General features: G+C 39.1%; 1 protein-coding gene across 4 annotated transcripts; it reads right to left on the bottom strand.

The window, feature by feature from the left end:
- Positions 1-308: 308 nt before the first annotated feature.
- calcrl2 (calcitonin receptor-like 2) lies at positions 309-17,925 on the bottom strand. Of its 4 annotated transcripts, none has more exons than XM_089012632.1 (13): positions 17,776-17,925; positions 8,672-8,729; positions 7,857-8,031; positions 6,201-6,308; positions 6,018-6,130; positions 5,675-5,766; positions 4,571-4,700; positions 4,329-4,482; positions 4,077-4,137; positions 3,875-3,971; positions 2,984-3,202; positions 2,305-2,346; positions 309-1,835 (listed from the first exon to the last, which is right to left on the bottom strand). In XM_089012632.1, the coding sequence occupies exons 2-13, from the start codon at positions 8,723-8,725 to the stop codon at positions 1,575-1,577; spliced, it is 1,506 nt and encodes a 501-aa protein (XP_088868758.1). In that variant the 5' UTR covers positions 8,726-8,729; positions 17,776-17,925; the 3' UTR covers positions 309-1,574. The 4 variants fall into 4 exon arrangements, with proteins under 4 accessions (XP_088868758.1, XP_088868786.1, XP_088868778.1 ...); XM_089012660.1 differs by having other exon boundaries at positions 3,875-3,941; positions 17,776-17,923; XM_089012652.1 differs by lacking the exon at positions 17,776-17,925 and adding an exon at positions 12,406-12,547.
- Between the last annotated feature and the right edge of the window lie 7 nt (positions 17,926-17,932).

The following is a 17,932-nucleotide window of genomic DNA, read 5'->3' on the forward strand; positions in this document are numbered from 1 at the left end:
AAAATTGTTTAATGCTTGATATTCTTGAGTGTAAAGTACAACATGATAGTGCTATTTTTTTCTTCTTCTTTTTGCTTCAAAAAAATTACATTTTGTGCCAGTAATGGCATGTGCATTCATTTCAATGTGTAAAGATCTGAGACAAGTGTTTTTGACTTCCGAGACTGAACATGGAACTGATTAAATATGTCTCTCAGGGTATCAACGTTTCAAGATTTTAAAATAATCATATACTGACAAAAAAACAAAATTATAAAGCATCATGTTTCATATGGTGTTTCGAATATTGATGGAGGGAAAACTGAAAGGAATTTTTTTTCATTTATTCAGTCTTTTTTTTCAACAAAAATGTGCTGAACATGAAATAATTTGAATACTTTCTGGATGCCCTGTAAAAAAAAAAACGCACATATACGTACTCGTCAGCTTCACTTAGGAGCCAACAACTAATAGAGCTATGGTAGTTGTTGACTGAGGACATTATTTGAGGAAATACACAATAAATCAAAGCTTTGACTCTACAGTCACATAAAATATATACTGCATAATGTACATGAAATGACTATAAAATCTAGAAAATGATACAAATGATGTATTTAACAGCGCATAAATATGCATAAATTGAAGTGGTTATCTCAAAATGTGTGAAAAGCATGCTTTTTTTGCAAGTGCACTTATTATATGTGGGAACAGTGGCACATATGGGATTTTGGAACTGGATAAGGAACATTTTTTTATTAGATTTTTTTTAATGAATTTATTATTTATTTATTTATTTATTTCGACCCTTATTTTCAAACACTTTGTTTGTTTGTACCTCACCCTTAAAGGACAATCGACACCATGTTTTTGTTTTCATAACTGACATCAGAAAAACGCATCTTATAGCATCTAAAATACCCAAAACATGCAGGCTGATATTTTTAATCAAATGAAAAACACCAATAAAAATGACTTAAAGTGTCTAAAAACGACTTCAAAACCGGAAGCAGCCACTTTCAGAAGGTCCCGCCCCCTTATTTGTGGTGTCACGCCAAGACCTCTTGCCTTGCTCGAGGCCTAAGGAAATAATCAGCTTGTGGAAACGGGCTGATTAATTCCCTACAGGAGCTTTGTCGCCATTTTCTGCCTCTTTTTTGTGCGACATTTCCCGCCCCCAGATACCTCAAAATGGCATGGAGTAAATTCTTTCATCGATTGCAAACATGCATGCTTTCTTCTTCAGAACTATTTGAATCATATTCAGAACTGGATGTGTAACAAGAAAGCATATTCTCCGAATCTGATGCCATTGCTTTGATTCTCCAGAAGGGCAAGACGTCTTGGCGTAACGTCACGAACTGGGGGCGGGACCATCTCAAACTGGCCACTTCACCCTTTTGCAGATTTTGGACACTAAGTCATTTTTATTGGTGTTTTGCATTTGGATAAAAATATCATACTGTGTGTTTTGGGTATTTTAAATGCTATAAAACGTTTTTCTGATGTCAGTTATGAAACAAAAAAGTGATGTCGGTTGTCCTTTAAAAAAAAAGGGTTCCCCTTCAGCTATGTTACATTTTGGTGGTCTGTAGCTAGTTTAGCACGTCCACCTCTCCATTGCTGCGCTCCACACTTCTCGCTGACTGCCCACCGGACAGGATGTGAGCGTCGTCGCTTCCGCTTTTCCAATCGCTATCAGGTTGTTCCATGCTGACGGTGGCGCGACTGGTCTCTGTGATTGATGAATTGTTATGGTAGCCTAAGTGGCTAAAGTTGACAGGGGTCTCTCCCCAGCCTGTCTTGCCCCATGCCGATTTCCACTGGCCCCATTTTCTCTGCAGCGCCGTTTGGGCCTAATGGCGACAAGGAAACAATGTCGACTGTTGAAATTCAAACTATGGCGCCCCAGGCATGACATGGCTGGCAGGGGGAATTCATGTGTCCCCACTATGTCAATAAAACATGCGCGCAATGCAAATTTGCATCAACAAAGAAGGTGTAAGAATAACAGGTACAACTTTAAGGCCACTTGAGGGACCAAGGTGGACAATGGGGGCAAGCAAAAAGCACATTATATATTACAGTTTCAAGTATTGTGCATTTCATTTGATTATTTGTTCATGGGAATCATATTAAACAAACAAATTTGTATTCCATGTACGTATCATACCTACGTCGCATCCTTATAAAAGATATTTTTTTCACCAAACACTGCATGTGCATGAGGAAATTGATGCTCAATCCACAAAGTCAATATAACTGAGAAAAAAAAAACTTGAATCAAACTGATTACTCACTTTCTGGCTTGTAATGGTAACTTACCTCACTATTGCAGAAACATAATATGATTGCCACCAAGAGTCCCTGTAAAATAAAAAGATTAAACATGAAAAATGGCGGAAATGTATGTTGTGACTTTGAATTTTATGGAATTTTTTTTCAAGGTTTCTTTCCTTTATAAGCTTTGTTGCACTTCTAATAGTGGTACGATAAATGAAGTATACATTAAAGTTGAAATATCCTGTTACTGTCTTCTTCTTTTCCTTTCGGCTTTTCCCTTCATGGGGTCGCCACAGCAAATCATTGTCCTGCATCTTTAGAGGTTTGATCCGCATGTTTGTTTTGGCCAAAGTTTTTAAGTCAGATGCCCTTCCTGACAAAACCCTTTGTATTTATCCGGGCTTGGGACCGGCACAAGAAGACTTATGTCCCTTTGTGGCTACAGAACAAGCAACTCGCTCAGTAAAAGGCGCGCAAAAACAAAATGGTCATCGACACAGCAACATTCAAAAAAGCAAAAATTATACTATCCTGTTACTGTAAAAAATATTAATTATACTTTGCAAAACTACACTGCACTTTCTTTGAGTTAATTTGTGCTCCAACCACCATAGCTCCTGATGTCTGCCCCTACTACTCTTTGCAGCTGCACGAGGAAAAACTGAAATTTGACTTGGTATGGTGCTTTGATGGCAAAACAAAGGTTCTATTATTTCTTTACCTGAAAATGGCAGAAAATATTCACAAAGAAGTCATAGATGGCCCGACTGATGCGCCCCTCAGGCCTCCAGGGAACCAGAATAAATTGAACTCCGAGCAGAGGGATGAGGATGAGCGTGGCTCTCACAGCCTTCATGTAGGTCGTGGACTCGGCACAGTGGGTCTCCTTCAGCTTGGTGATCAGAACCCGCAAAATGTTCAGCAGGAAGAACAAATTTACCTGGACACAAAAGAGATGTGGATAAGCATGCATATTGAAAAAAAGATCAATATATTATTTCTTACATCGCTGACCAATATTTGTAGATATAAGTTTAACTGTTAAAGGACAACCGACACCATTTTTTTGTTTCCTGACATTAGAAAAACGTTTTATAGCATTTAAAATACCCAAAACACGCAGGCTGATATTTTTAGTCAAATGCAAAACACCAATAAAAATGACTTAAAGTGTCCAAAAACGACTTCAAAATGAAACCGGAAATGGCTAGTTTCAGAAGGTCCCGCCCCCTTGTTCGTGACGTCACGCCAAGACGTCTTGCCTTGCTCGAGAATCAAAACAATGGCATCAGATTCGGAGAGGATGCTTTCTTGTTACTCATCCAGTTATGAATATGATTCAAATAGTTCTGAAGAGGAAAACATAAATGTTTGCAATCAATTAAATAAGTTATTCCGTCTCAATAATTTACAAATTATGGACACAACTTGTCCGGGGGCGTCAGTTGTCCTTTAAGGAAACATATTCATGTTGAAGTAATGATGTCATATTATTTGTCACACACACATGCATTAGTTAACATGTTAGTTGCAGATTGGCGCTACGACAATTTGGCTGTCAACACAAAGTCTGGATGTATGCCGAGTATATACTCTTTAATCAGTTGCTCACCAACAGAGCTGCTTGAATGGGTCCATGAATGATGTAAAGCAGGTACGTGTTGGAGTTGATCCAACATCTTAGAGACAGAAAGTAGCAATGAGAAGTTCTAAAATAGTACATGATGAGACACAGCAAAACCTTGACTCTAAGCCTTAATCCTGACACACATTCATGACCCTATTCTCAAAACATCACTACCCGGGTTGCTTACTTGTCATTAAAGAAGAGCCCGCGAGCCACAGCATAGGTGACGGCAGGAATGATGGGAAAGCCTGACGGTAGAGACACACATAAGACTTTCGTTCCAATATGGCCAAATTCAGGTCAAGTGATTCCATGGCACACTTTTGTCTGCATCGGTCTTGTCTACCGGTGTCCATGTTTGTTTATTTAATAAATATATCAACATATGAACGTTCGTTTAATCTAAATAAGGACATACAATGATGATACTGACACTCACCCCACCCCAAGACATAGTACCAGTACAGTTTCTGCTCTCCGACAAAAACGGCCACGATGATGAGAGTATGTAGGTAGATGCCCTCGCACAGCATCCAGAAGTAGTTTGAGGTCGAAGTATATTGGGTGAGCACAGCCAACACTTTACAGCTCACCTGGTCGGGGAGAAAAGTGCGATTTATAATCTCAAAACCACCACAAACCGACAGTTGGAGGAGAAACAATGAGATGTGGCGAACTCACAGAATTGCTAGTATTGATGGCCTGGTTATTTGCTGCTGTCAGAGAGAGCCACATGATGGTCACAACCGAGTTCAAAATGAAGGAGAGGAACATGTTCTTGTGGAGGGAAATTCTTTGGCAACTCAGACTCCTGAAAAAAGGGGCAAACATGTCTTTTTTTTTAAAAAATACCGTAGAACACAGGTGTCAAAGTTAAGGCCCGAGGGCCAAATCTTGGCCACCACATCATTTTATTCGGTCCGCGAAAGCATATCAAACTTGTGAAATTCCAGGATGCTTGCTGAAGTCTGAACCAAAATTTCAAATAGTCCCATGTAAACCACAAAAATTGTCATTATTTTTTACTTAACATTTGAAAACGGATTATTTATTAGTTTGTTGTGCGCGCTATGTACAAATTTCCCCATTGTGGGACGAATAAAGGTTCTCTGATTCTGATTTTCTGATTCTGATGTAATAAGTGGAGGGGATTAAACATTCTAATGGCTTTCCCAAATTCATAACGAACCCGAGAGGAAATCGTAACTACAATGTGGCCCACGGCAAAAAAAAAAAAAGGTTTTGGACCCCAAAAATGCAGGCAAGAGTGAGGAGCAGGGTGTATTTGCCAAATTGCATTAAATAAAGTAAGCGGGCACAAAATCTCAAACAAAGTCATCAGAACAAAAAAGTCCAAAGTAGCAAACAAAATCATGAACAAAACATGACAAGACGAAACAAACATGACAGGATGAAACAAACAATGACCCGACACTGAATGGTCGTGCCGGGAGTCCTTTTAATTGCCACTGATTCAAACGACCAACACTTGCTGCTGGCGGGGGCCTACAGTGCCACCCGTTGGTCGCAAACCGAAACGTAACAGTTTATACAGTGGACTCCTGTGGAACAAAAGCTTCCCATTAAGAGTTTGTTGATGCAATAACTGAAGAACCCAAGGGTCGAATTTGTTTTTGGCAAAGATGAAATCAGCAGGGGTTTCCTGAACAGGCCAATTTTCAAGATACTGCACCTCATCAGAATTGTGATTCTTGGAGGTCATAGACACAACAACACAAACACGGTCCTATCCACACAGACGTGAGAGGACCCAAATTCACTCACTTGAAATAGGAGAAGATGATGAGGCAGATGATGAGTGAGACAATGGAGAGGCCGTGACCCACCATGGCCAGGTAGTACAGACTGATGGCGAACTGCACAAAACAAATACAAAAACACCTCCTTCTTAATTCATTTCCTCCCAAATCAAGTTTCCAAAGTGATATCCAGATGTCAAATTTAATTGCCTAAGCTAAATCTTGAAATCAAACAACTCCAAATCCACGCAGGAAGGATGAAACCCAGAGAGGCTCTCGACGGTGAGCCAGACATGCTAATCGGTTGCCTTTCAACTGTCATTTTTCATTGTATCCCTCAGAAAGAGATCTCAGTGTGTTATTTTCACCTTGAGTTTGTCCTTGGTGTAAATCTGACACTGGGTGTAGTTGGACCACACTCGGTTGCTCTCCGGGTGATGGAACCACTGTCCATCCGGATTGCAAACTTTGGTGACTTTTTCTGTGAGACAAAATAGTCACTCTGACTTTGTTGTTCATTTCTTTTATTATTGGTCTTCTCCTGGCCTCACCAGCAGGGTCAAAATCGTGGAAGTATTCTGGGCACATCTGAATGACCGTCCCTGGAGACGAATCCCCCCAACACAGCCAGCCGTCCCATGTGCGATTACAGTAATTACCTGCAGGGGGCAGTAGATACAAGAGAGAAGTGAGTGGTGAGGAGAACAAAGAATAATTTGAAAGGAACACAATCATGTGTTGAGAAACACACACGCGCATACACACGCACACACACACACACACACACACACATACACACACACACACGCACAAGCACAAGCACAAGCACAAGAACACGCACACTCACACTCACACTCACAAACACACACGCGTGCACACATATACAGTAAACACTATACACCCAAGGGACAAAATTTAGGCAAAACTTGTAACCACATCAGTTTTGGGAATGAAAAAAAAATCCCACTCCATTTCTAAAAACTGCAAAGTTTGAGGCCTTGACTTCAAAAGACCTCACACAAGACAATAATAAAATAATAATAATAATTTGGAGGGATGGATGCGGTAATTTTTGAGCGTGAGAACTATTTGAAAATTGAAACTCAATTGTTACAGTGAACAGAGTTCCAACAAATGCACGGAATAGAATCACAAAAGTAAGTAAGATATTGAGCATTCTTAACGCCCTGTCATATCAATGACGTTTATTCAACATAGATTGTATTGTCCACATAAGCTAATTCTCCACAACTGGGCCGCCGATACACTGCCAACAATAGACGGAAGCCTGGTAGTAGCAGGTTAGCGAGCAGCATGTTAGGAAGCTAATCACAAAATAACATTTCAAAGGCGAGATAGGGTCGAGCAGCAGTTAAAAGCAGCGCAACTAGACAAAGCCCAGGTTTCCTTTCTTTCATACTCACATCCTCTTTCTTTGCAACAACCGCTTTATATTTGTATATTTGAATGAATTACTGTTGCACCCCAGGAAAAGGGCATCAGAGGCAAATTTGAGTTAACTTAAAGGAAAACCGACGTCTCCGAACAAGTTGTGTGCATAATTTGTAAAATGGCTTCAAACGACTTCTACTGAGCGTATTTTACAAAGATTCCACCACATATAGCTATATTTTAAGACTCGCGCTGAATATTCCGGAGGTCTTGTTTTGGAGTTGGTGACGAGTCCTCATCCTACGTCACTGAAGGAACGCCCCTGACCGAAAAAAGGACACATTGTAGCAGTCCTTCCATCATGTCAATGCATTTTGCTGTCCTTGTTTGGTCTGAAAACTTCGTGTTGTACCAAAAAGAGGCAGAAGAGGGCGGCAAAGCTCTGTGTAAGGAATTAATCCGCCTGTGGAAACGGACTGACGGGTTAGTTAGTCGGGTGGTTAGATGCTTTGTTGATTAGTTCGTTAGTTGGGTGGTTAGTTAGATGAATAGCTAAATTGCAGGTTAGTTAGTTAGATAGTTGGCTAGTTGGTTAGTTAATTAGTTAGTTGTTTGGCTAGTTGGCTAGTTGGGCGGTTAGTAGTTAGGCGATTGGTTGGCCAGTTGGTTAGTCAGTTAGTTAGTTAGTTCATCAGTTGGTCAGTATCTTTAAATGGTCCCCAAATTGACCCAAAAAGGAAACGAGTAATATGAGAAATGGTTGATGGACTTCAACTGAATCAAGTAGTTGAGTCGGTACTATGTGGTAACTTCACCTTCTTCGGCGCGTGGTGGGTCGCGGATTATCTTCAGGTAACACTCGAACTGTGCAGCCAGGATCTGATGACGTGACATTCCTGGTACGTTGGATATGTTGTCAACATTCCCCTGCTGGTCCTGAAAGGCTAACTCATCCGCAGTCATGTACTCCACATCCTCGCATTGCGCAACCTGTAAAATGTAGTCAGCAAGATTCATTCATTCCAAGAAGACCCATACACTCTATTTTCAATCACTTCTAAGGCACTTCATTTTGTAACTCAATAGGATACAAGAAACGCACATGCATCATACCACTGAAAATGAATTGTCCTTCATTCAATTCGACACTGTATAGATACAATAATGCATATCTGATTCACACAAAAAATATGTCGAAACCTATTAAATTTCAAAATCATGACATACCATGCACAGTACCATCTTGGCTATTAAAGTCATCACTGTGACTTTGTGCATGCTGCAAAATTTTCATATATAGAGCGCACCGCATTATAAGGCACAGAATCGAAGCTAGAATCGTGCCTGTGGGTGCCTTATGCATCCACTAGATGGAGCTACGCTCACGGTAACACAATACAATACAGCTTTATTTATATGTTTACCTATTTTCACAGCCACTGCAGCTGTAACAAAGCGCTTAAAAAATCAATTAAAATACTATGTCCAAGATATCAGAATGTTGATGTGTAGGGAAGGTGCATCGAAGTATTAAGAGCGCTGTCAGTGTTTGAGAAAATGTAATGCTTTTACGTGTGCCTTCTAGTGCAGAAAATACAGTTTATAAAATCAATTTGTGGAGTGTTCTTACCTCTGAGCCCAACACCAGTGCAAATATCAGTGATAGCGTTTTGCTGCTCCACATGTCACTAAAGAAGAAACAACAAAACACGCAAGTCATCATTATTTGTGGTGGTTGCATTCATGTTTTGTTCATCTTTCCACAAAAGAAGTCTTGCTGCACAAAATTTCAGTAAAATGTGCTTAGCATCAGTTAAAAGGGCAGAATGTTCTCGAAAGTATTTCTAACTAACACCAGACAATGTTTCAACACAGCAGAAAGGTAGAGTGTCATAACAATTAGTTTCTGCCATTGGAAGAACATGAAAAAAACAGATAGGTTTCATCTCTGAATGACCTGGCCAGAAATCCATATTTCACTTTGGTATAAACTACGTTTAAAGGACAACCGACGCCTCCGGTCAAGTTGTGTCCATAATTTGCAAAATAATAAATAATAAATGTCATCACTTCAAATGACTTCTACTGAGTGTATTTTACAAAGATTCCACCGCATATAGCTATATTTTATGTTTTAAGACTTGCGCGGAATATTCCGGAAGTCTTGTTTTTGAGTTGGTGACGAGTCCTCACCCTACGTCATTGAAGGAACGCCCCTGACCGAAAAAAGGACACATTGTAGCAGTTCTTCCATCGCGTCAATGCATTTTGCTGTACCTTGTTCTGAAAACATCGTGTAGGACCAAAAAGAGGCAGAAGGGGGCGACAAAGCTCCATGTAGGGAATTAATCAGTCAGTGGAAACGGGCTGATTAATTCCTTACACAGCTTTGTCGCCATCTTCTGCCTTTTTTGGGTGCAACATTTCCCACCCCCGATGCCTCAAAATGACACCGAATAAATTCTTTAATCGATTGCAAACATGTATGCTTTCTTCTTCAGAACTAATTGAATCATATTCATAACTGGATGAGTAGCAAGAAAGCATATTCTCTCCAAATCTGAAGCCATTGTTTTGATTCTCCAGCAAGGCAAGACGTCTTGGCGTGACACCACGAACACGGGGGCGGGACCTTTTAAAATTGGCCACTTCCAGGTTCATTTTTTGGCAGATTTTGGACACTTTACGTCATTTTTATTGGTGTTTTGCCTTTGACTAAAAATATCATACTGAGTGTTTTGGGTATTTTAGATGCTATAAAATGTTTTTCTGATGTCAGTTAAGAAACAAAAAAAGTGATGTCGGTTGTCCTTTAAGGGTGATAATTTTTACAATTTCCTGTAAAAGCATCTTTGAGAACATCCAAACATTATGCGAAACACTTTTACATAATTGTGGGAAATACAGGACACAACCTTGACTGTATGTGACCCAAGCTGAAAAGTCAAGCACAATATGTTCTCGGTTCACTGGTTGACCTTGTGTTTGCTCCAATGTTCAAAATATTCTCCCACAGTAAAATGGAAAAAGGGGTATAGCAAAAAAACAATTTAATATTTTTCCAAATTGTTCTTTCAAAAGCTGGTTCTGATTTTAAAGATGTGATTGGTTTGAACTGGACTTAATTGTTCCACTTAAGGTGTTATTTTTGTAAAACACACACTCGACCTGACATGGTTTTTGTTTAAAAAAAAAAAGAGACCCACTTGAAGACAAACACTCAGTAAATCAAGACTAAATAATCTCTTGTACGTTCTATAAACAGCCGCTTATGGCAATGTGCAGTATAATTTCATTTAAGACTCACAATGTCAAACTGAGCTGCTCCCAAAGATAATAACTCTCCCCTTTTAATGGGAAGTCAGACTTTGTTTGGAGTAACACGGCCAGCTGATGTATTCCAAGCATTCCTTTCAACGAGTCCCTTATTTGTCCTGTTCTGTTCTGTTTAGACAGCGACTGTCAAATACAAAATGTGTTGGACTTCGGGTAACTGCATCACTGAGCAACACAGTTCGTACAACACAAGACATGTTAAAAACTTCAGTTCAGCGTGCCACTCTACAAATGGCAAACGTTGCACATGGTTACAGACTTCAGAGTAGATACGCTGATATGTTGTATGACAAAAACAAATGGAATTGTTTCAAATGAACAGTGCTTCAGGCACAACAGTTTCTGGCAGATTCAGTCATAAAAAAGTGGAGTAAATCGCTGTACGCCTTTGTTGTTCTTTTGGCCCAAAATAGATACAGGAGCGTAAGAAAATAAAAACATATTGTGCATATATCACCAGACAATTTCTTCAAAATTTGGGAAATAGGTTTTATTTTGTTTTTTGGTACAATCAATGGGGGCTCCTTGTTACTTGTGATTTAGATTTTATTATGATTTTTATGATAAGAATCCTTCATCATATGAATGAGGCTTCGGTCAATAGAGTTGCAAATTTCCCCATTGTGGGAGTATTAAAGGACAACCGACACCACTTTTTTTTGTTTCCTAATTGACATCAGAAAAACGTTTTATAGCATCTAGAAGGTCCCGCCCCCTCGTTCGTGGTGACGTCAGGAATCGTCACCAACTCAAAAACAAGACTTCCTGAATATTCAGCGCGAGTCTTAAAACGTAAAATATAGCTATATGTGGTGGATTCTTTGTAATATACACTCAGTAGAAGTCATTTGAAGCGATTTTACAAATTATGGACACAACTTGTCCGGCGGCGTCGGTTGTCCTTTAAAGGCTTTTTGATTTCACCAAAAAATATAAAATGTTACTTAAAAAGGTCGGTACACATGAATGCAATATTTTTGGTCATGCCTCTAAAACCACGGTGACGAATGCGAATATTAGGAGTCATTCCTATAGAAAAAAAATAAATGTCTAATGTGATGTTTTTAATGGTAAACATCATGTATTTGTTTAAGAAGATATGGACATCCCACATCCTGTCACCCTGCTTTAATAGCCCCCACAGCACTCGTGAGGTGGAGGGTCATGACGCAAGATGATGGGAAATGCAAACAATACTGTTTTGCTTGACCGGATATAGGATTATGGACCGATGCACTGATTCATGTGGATAGAAAACAAGTTTTGGGATTTCCATAAATCTAGCCATTGCCTGAGGTGTGGATTTTTATCACCAAAGCTTCATTTCTTAAAATTTTGACAGTATTTGTAAATTGCCCCACTTGGGAGATTTTCAAAACTTCACATTTACAGTATGTTCAAGTTTTTTTTTTGTGGGGCAGGACTTGATCTTGTATCAAAAAAGTTTTCATTGCAACTGAACTTCAATTCAGAAAATCAAAACCTTCTGTGGACCCTGACAGGGTGTGCACTGAACACCCAAGCAAAAATATACAAATAAATGAATAAATAATCCAAAGTGTCTGTGTAAATTTATGGGGAAATAATACTGTACGTGTGTTTCAGGGATCAATTAATAGTTTTATAAATGGATATCGGGTTAGAAAAGAGACAATTGATTCAATTGATCGATTTTGTAAAAATCCCAACCATAGTGTGAACAGCACCTATATTTTAAGTAAAAATGCAGTGTTATAATGCGCGCGCACACACACACACACACACACACACACACACACACACACACACACACACACACACACATGCATGTACACACACACACTTTCAAATCCACTTTTGTATCTCACATAATGCTGCTGTTTTATTTCCAATTTGACCAATGAATTAATTATTTTCAGAAATGTTTAATTCAGCTTTGATCATTTTGGCAAAAGGGCTCTTTATTTGATTATGACACAGTACCTGAGGGGGTACCCACGTAACAGCAAACCCCTCAAAAAAGAAGGGAGTTTAGATGCTGCTGCTCACCCGCAGAGAAAATTCTTATCCTGTGACTGTAAAGTGTCCTTGAGGGTTTTGAAAGGCGCTTATAAATACAATGTAAATACAAAAAAAAGGTAATAATGAAGATTCTGAAAAGGGAGAATGAAGGTCGTGCAGGACGCGATTATCTCCCACTCCGTCATCCTGCAAACAAATTCCTGCTTTGACAACCCCCTGCACTAGGACACACACACACACCTACATAGGTCAAAAATAAACCATTGTTACAAATATACAAAGGATTTTCATAATGCGGGGAACTTTGCTCGACAGAACAAGATGTTCAAGTTGCTAACAAGGGGACGATCAACACTCTGCGCTACTTCTTGTAAAAGAGCGGAAACAGATGGGTCACACAAGATCTAAATCAAAGTCGGTTGTTCACAAATATGGCGGAAAATGCATTCCCGACATGGGCATTCTGTTGTAACTTACTGTCAGTGACCCAATTCAACCCTTCTTACCACGATTATCATGAGGCATTTTGACAAAATATGCCAACTCACAATGTCTGCCATGACACTATCAATTTGCTGCTGTGAAATGTAAATTTCTCCACTGCGGGACGAATAAAGGCAAATCCAATCCAATTACAGAGCGAGACATTTTGTGTCATTAGGATGGAATACGATTACTACAAAAGATACTGCAAACCTCGAAACTACAATATCATGGGAGCAATTCACAATTCATATTTATTTAATGACTTGACAAAAACATAAAATATTTAAATCAAAAACATATTACTCTCAGAGATGCATATTATATTTAGATCATAATAATTGATCCTCTTTTGTTTGTGCCTGCGAGCCAGTTAGCTCACTGTGCAGTCTGGCAGTGAATGAATTAAAAGTACACCTTGAAAAATAATTTTGGATCACGCCCAACGGTCATCCACCATTGCTAAAAGAGTGCATTGGTAATAGGCCAGCACATTTGGAATTCAAAGCCTTGAGCAGATTACGATGACATGGCAACACAAAGAAGTTGACATATGAATGGACAAAAATTAAATATAAAAATCTAACATTCATTTGACTCGCATCAAATTGCAGCTAAAAGCAAATTGCGGGACGACTGTGTAACCGCTGAATGCTGACTCATCTGAGTACTTGCTGGAACAATCCCTCCTCACAATGAATTATGTATAAATTATTGCCTTAGAGGCCTTGTAGTGGAACGGCCATCTGTTCAAAATCAGCCTCCTCATTCCTTGAGGTGTTTCTACACTTTCAAAAATGTGAAATGTAAAATGCCATCATTACATAGATGTACGTCTAAGCAAAAACAAATAAATAAACAAACTAATAAATACATAAATACATCGAGACACAAACATATAATAATAATACTCATTCCGGATTTGTTTGAGACCACACAAATATATGTTTTTAACAAACAGGATTTTACAGTAACAGATTTGGTTATACTGTGTGGTGTGCACTGATAATCTCATCAGAGAACAAATATTCAGATCTCGAAAAAAGTAATAAAAATTAATCTGTACATTACTTTGTAGGGTATGTCGCGGTGAAATTTCCAAGGTGTTTCCAAATGGACTGAAGTTAGGGGTGTTGTGGAATGAATTTGGTCATGACAGACTTGTTTTATAAAACACATCATGCTGTCACAAAATAAGACATTCCGCAGGACATTGTTTTTGTTTTTGTTTACAACCAAAGGACTTCTTTGATTTCCTACATTCCGTACATTCCGTTCCACATGACAATTCATGGAGTCATGACTGGAAAAGTCGGCTTACACGTTATTTTTAATAATTTGAAGGAAAAAAACAGTCTTGTCCATATGAGTGCATGATGAGTGTTAGTTAAATGCTTTAAAGGACAACCGACGCCTCCGGACAAGTTGTGTCCATAATTTGTAAAATCACTTCAAATGACTTCTACTGAGCGGATTTTACAAAGATTCCACAGCATATAGTTATATTTTACGTTTTAAGACTCGCACCGAATATTCAGGAAGTCTTGTTTTCGAGTTGATGACGACATCACGTTTGGAACGCTTCTGACCGAGAAAGCGACACACAATGCATGTTGCGGTACTTTGTTTGGTCTCAAAATTCGTGTTGATCATTGTTGATGGCGAAATTAGAGGGAAAACACATAAATGACGCGATGGTGAATCGTTGTGTGTTGCACCAGGACTACTATTTGATACCAGCTGACAGAAATTCCCAGCAAACAAATCAGCCCATTTCCAACAGAGCTTGGGCGCCATTTTGTGCATTTTCTGGGATGCTACATTGGAGTCCAGACGCCTCAAAATGACACAGAAGGACTTCTTTAATCGATTGCAAAAATGTATGCTTTCCTCTTCAGAACTATATGAATCATATTCATAATTGGATGAGTAACAAGAAAGCATCTTCTCCAAATCTGAAGCCATTGTTTTGATTCTCGAGCAAGGCAAAACGTCTTGGCGTGACGTCACGTACAAGGGGGCGGGACCTTCTGAAACTGGCCACTTCCGGGTTCAATTTAAAGTAGTTTTTAGACACTTTCAGTCATTTTTATTGGTGTTTTGCATTTGACTAAAAATATCAGCCTGCGTGTTTTGGGTATTTTAGACGCTATAAAACGTTTTTCTGATGTCAGTTAGGAAACAAAAAAATGCTGTCGGTTGTCCTATAAGCAAAATTAAATTCAACTTGTTCTTGCTTTTTTCCCATAATGCTGTTATGTAACAATGAGGGGAAAACAGCACTGAGATAACTTGCATACAGTGTACATGCACCCACGAATTGCGCGTGATTGAAAACAGATTGTGATTGAAAACAGATTGTTATACCATATGGAAAGGTTGTCTCTGTTGCAAGTTCGTTATTTTAGCAGTGCACCTTGCACACATGAATGGGTTGCTAACTCAAATTACATCCTCTGGGCAAGCAGAAGTAAACACTCCCTTGAATCTCACAGGGCATTAACATCGCCCCCGGCATTTAAAAGCTCATCTATTACGATTCAGTTATGTTACAGCACGCTGTATGTTTTTCATTTTCCAGCTGATCCTCAGCTATGTTGTGAAATGTGGAAATTAAATTACAAGCGCTTGACTCCAAAGACATTTAAATCCTGAAAAATCCACACAATTGCTCATGCCAGCTTTGACGGCTCAGTTACTCTCCACTTAGCCTAAAATAAGAACACATTTTTCATCTTAGAAGGGGTTGTCATTGGGGAAATCGGTGAGGGAAGGGGTCTTGTGTTATGAAACAAGACATGACTCTGGAACAAATGGGGAACTGGGATCAAAGTAGCAGGCAGAACTTCTATTAATACCCACAGAGTGGCTTGGCAAGAGCAGACTGTTATGCTCCAGCTGAAAGTTACAGTGGGAAGTGGTCGCTTCCCACGAAAAGACGATCCCACGGTGCCGCAGATAAGATAGGATTGATTTTTAGGGTGAGAAACTTTGACAGCTGAGAGAAGGGATCAAAGACAGCCTGACAGAATGCTCAGAAGAGCAGTGAAAATCCCACCAAGTACTACGCATATTAAAACAACTTGTGTTTGTGTGCCCCAGCACAAATCAGTCAGGGGTGGCTGTTTTTCAAACACATAACTTTGTATTCAACACAATGTTGGAATTCATAAATGTCTCTCAACACTTTATCCTATTTGTTCCACTTTAAAGGACAACCGACGCCTCCGGGCAAGTTGTGTCCATAATTTGTAAAATCATTTCAAATGACTTCTACTGACCGTATTTTACAAAGATTCCGCCGCATATGGCTATATTTTACGTTTTAAGACTCACGCTGAATATTCAGGAAGTCTTGTTTTCGAGTTGGTGACAATTCCTGACGTGATGTCACGTCAGGACCGCCCCTGACCGAGCAGCTCCGGTATTTTGTTTTTCTACTTCTGTCATTCCTTCCCTCACTTCACTGCGAGACTAATAAAGGCTAATCCAATCCAATCCTAAATTAATTTCATTTAACATTTCGCACCCCATGTATTGAGAATCATATGAAATCCTCTTGTGTAGAGAGATGCACACCGCATATCATTATTGTTACTTTGCAATTCTTTTATGACCATACAGTAGTAATGTCAATTGACCGAGAGCAGACAAAACAATAAAATCTATTTCAGCCCAGTCATTAATCTTGACTGGGACCAGGCAGCCTGCCACACACAAACACAGGGAGAAGCCCATCCAGATACTAAGATACTGTATTTGTGCACGCAATTCCCACTGAAACTGAGAACTCATTGTTTGTCACACTTACTGTACCATAGTCAGGTTTCATGAAACAAAATGCATCCACATTCTCATAATACAAGTAGGATAAAGTCCAAGTAAAAAGTGATATTTTGTTGAACTTGTGTCATGAACACATTGAGCAAGGTTCTATGAGTTAAATGTATTTCATTTCACTAAGCCGGGGCAGCTCGGTATAAAGTGGTTAGCACGTTGACTTTATAGTACTGAGGCACAGGGTTCAATTCCAGTTGCGGTGCTGGGTTCAATTCCAGCTGTGGTGCTCCCTGTGTGGAGTTTGCATGTTTGCCCCGTGCATGCGCGCATATTTACTCATCCTTTACTACACGAGTTCCTGGTTTATCGTAGATCACAAACACGAATTTGTGATCCATACAAATATGATGCTTGGGTGAGCTCCATCCATATTCTGAAAATAAATTGTATAAACAAATTACTTTGAGCATCACACTCACTTTTTTTCTACTACATGCATTGTATTTTCCAAAAGATGTTCAAGTAATTAAATTAAGATTTTAACATTGAGTGTACCTCTTCATCAACAAAACCAAATGTGATGCATCTTAAGTAAAAAAAAGGTTAGGCGCAATAACATTCTAAACAAGACTTAATAATAACAACAACAACAATAATAATAATAATAATAATAATAATAATAATAATAATAATACATTTAATTTACAAGCGCCTTTCAAAGCACCCAAGGACACTTTGCAATCAAAATGAACAGAATAAAAGAGCTGATTATCCAAGATGACACCGTAACACATTTTCATTGTCAATGATGCTCTATTGCCATTCGGCATTTCAACTTTGCATTCATCAAAGCTTTAATTCAATGTGGCAAGAAGCCAGGTAATTCATTGAATTGCAGTACACTTAATTGGGTGGAAAACTCACTCACATAATATTCATCCTAAAAGAGATTGAGCACACTTTGAGATGCTTCGTATTGACATGAAAAATGCATGTTATCTTTTTAACAAGCATACATCGTTTTTTTGCGCGACTATTGTGCTTCAACTGTGGACAAGTGGCCTATTTTCCCCCCCACACGTTAAACATTGCAATAAATGACTTCTACAAATAAGGTGAATATAGTTCACTTACGTTTTGAATGGGAGTGTAATCAAGCCGACTTTCTTCACGAATGTACATTGCCTTCAAGACAAACGTCTCATGGTGTTCTGTGACAACACTGGCCGACCTCCACCAATACAGCACTCAACCATCTCACGGGGCTGTTACATGACTTCCTGTTATGACT

This window comes from Hippocampus bargibanti, linkage group LG01 (assembly GCF_051943395.1).
Source record: "Hippocampus bargibanti isolate YZ-2025 linkage group LG01, ASM5194339v1, whole genome shotgun sequence".
NCBI lineage: Eukaryota > Metazoa > Chordata > Actinopteri > Syngnathiformes > Syngnathidae > Hippocampus > Hippocampus bargibanti.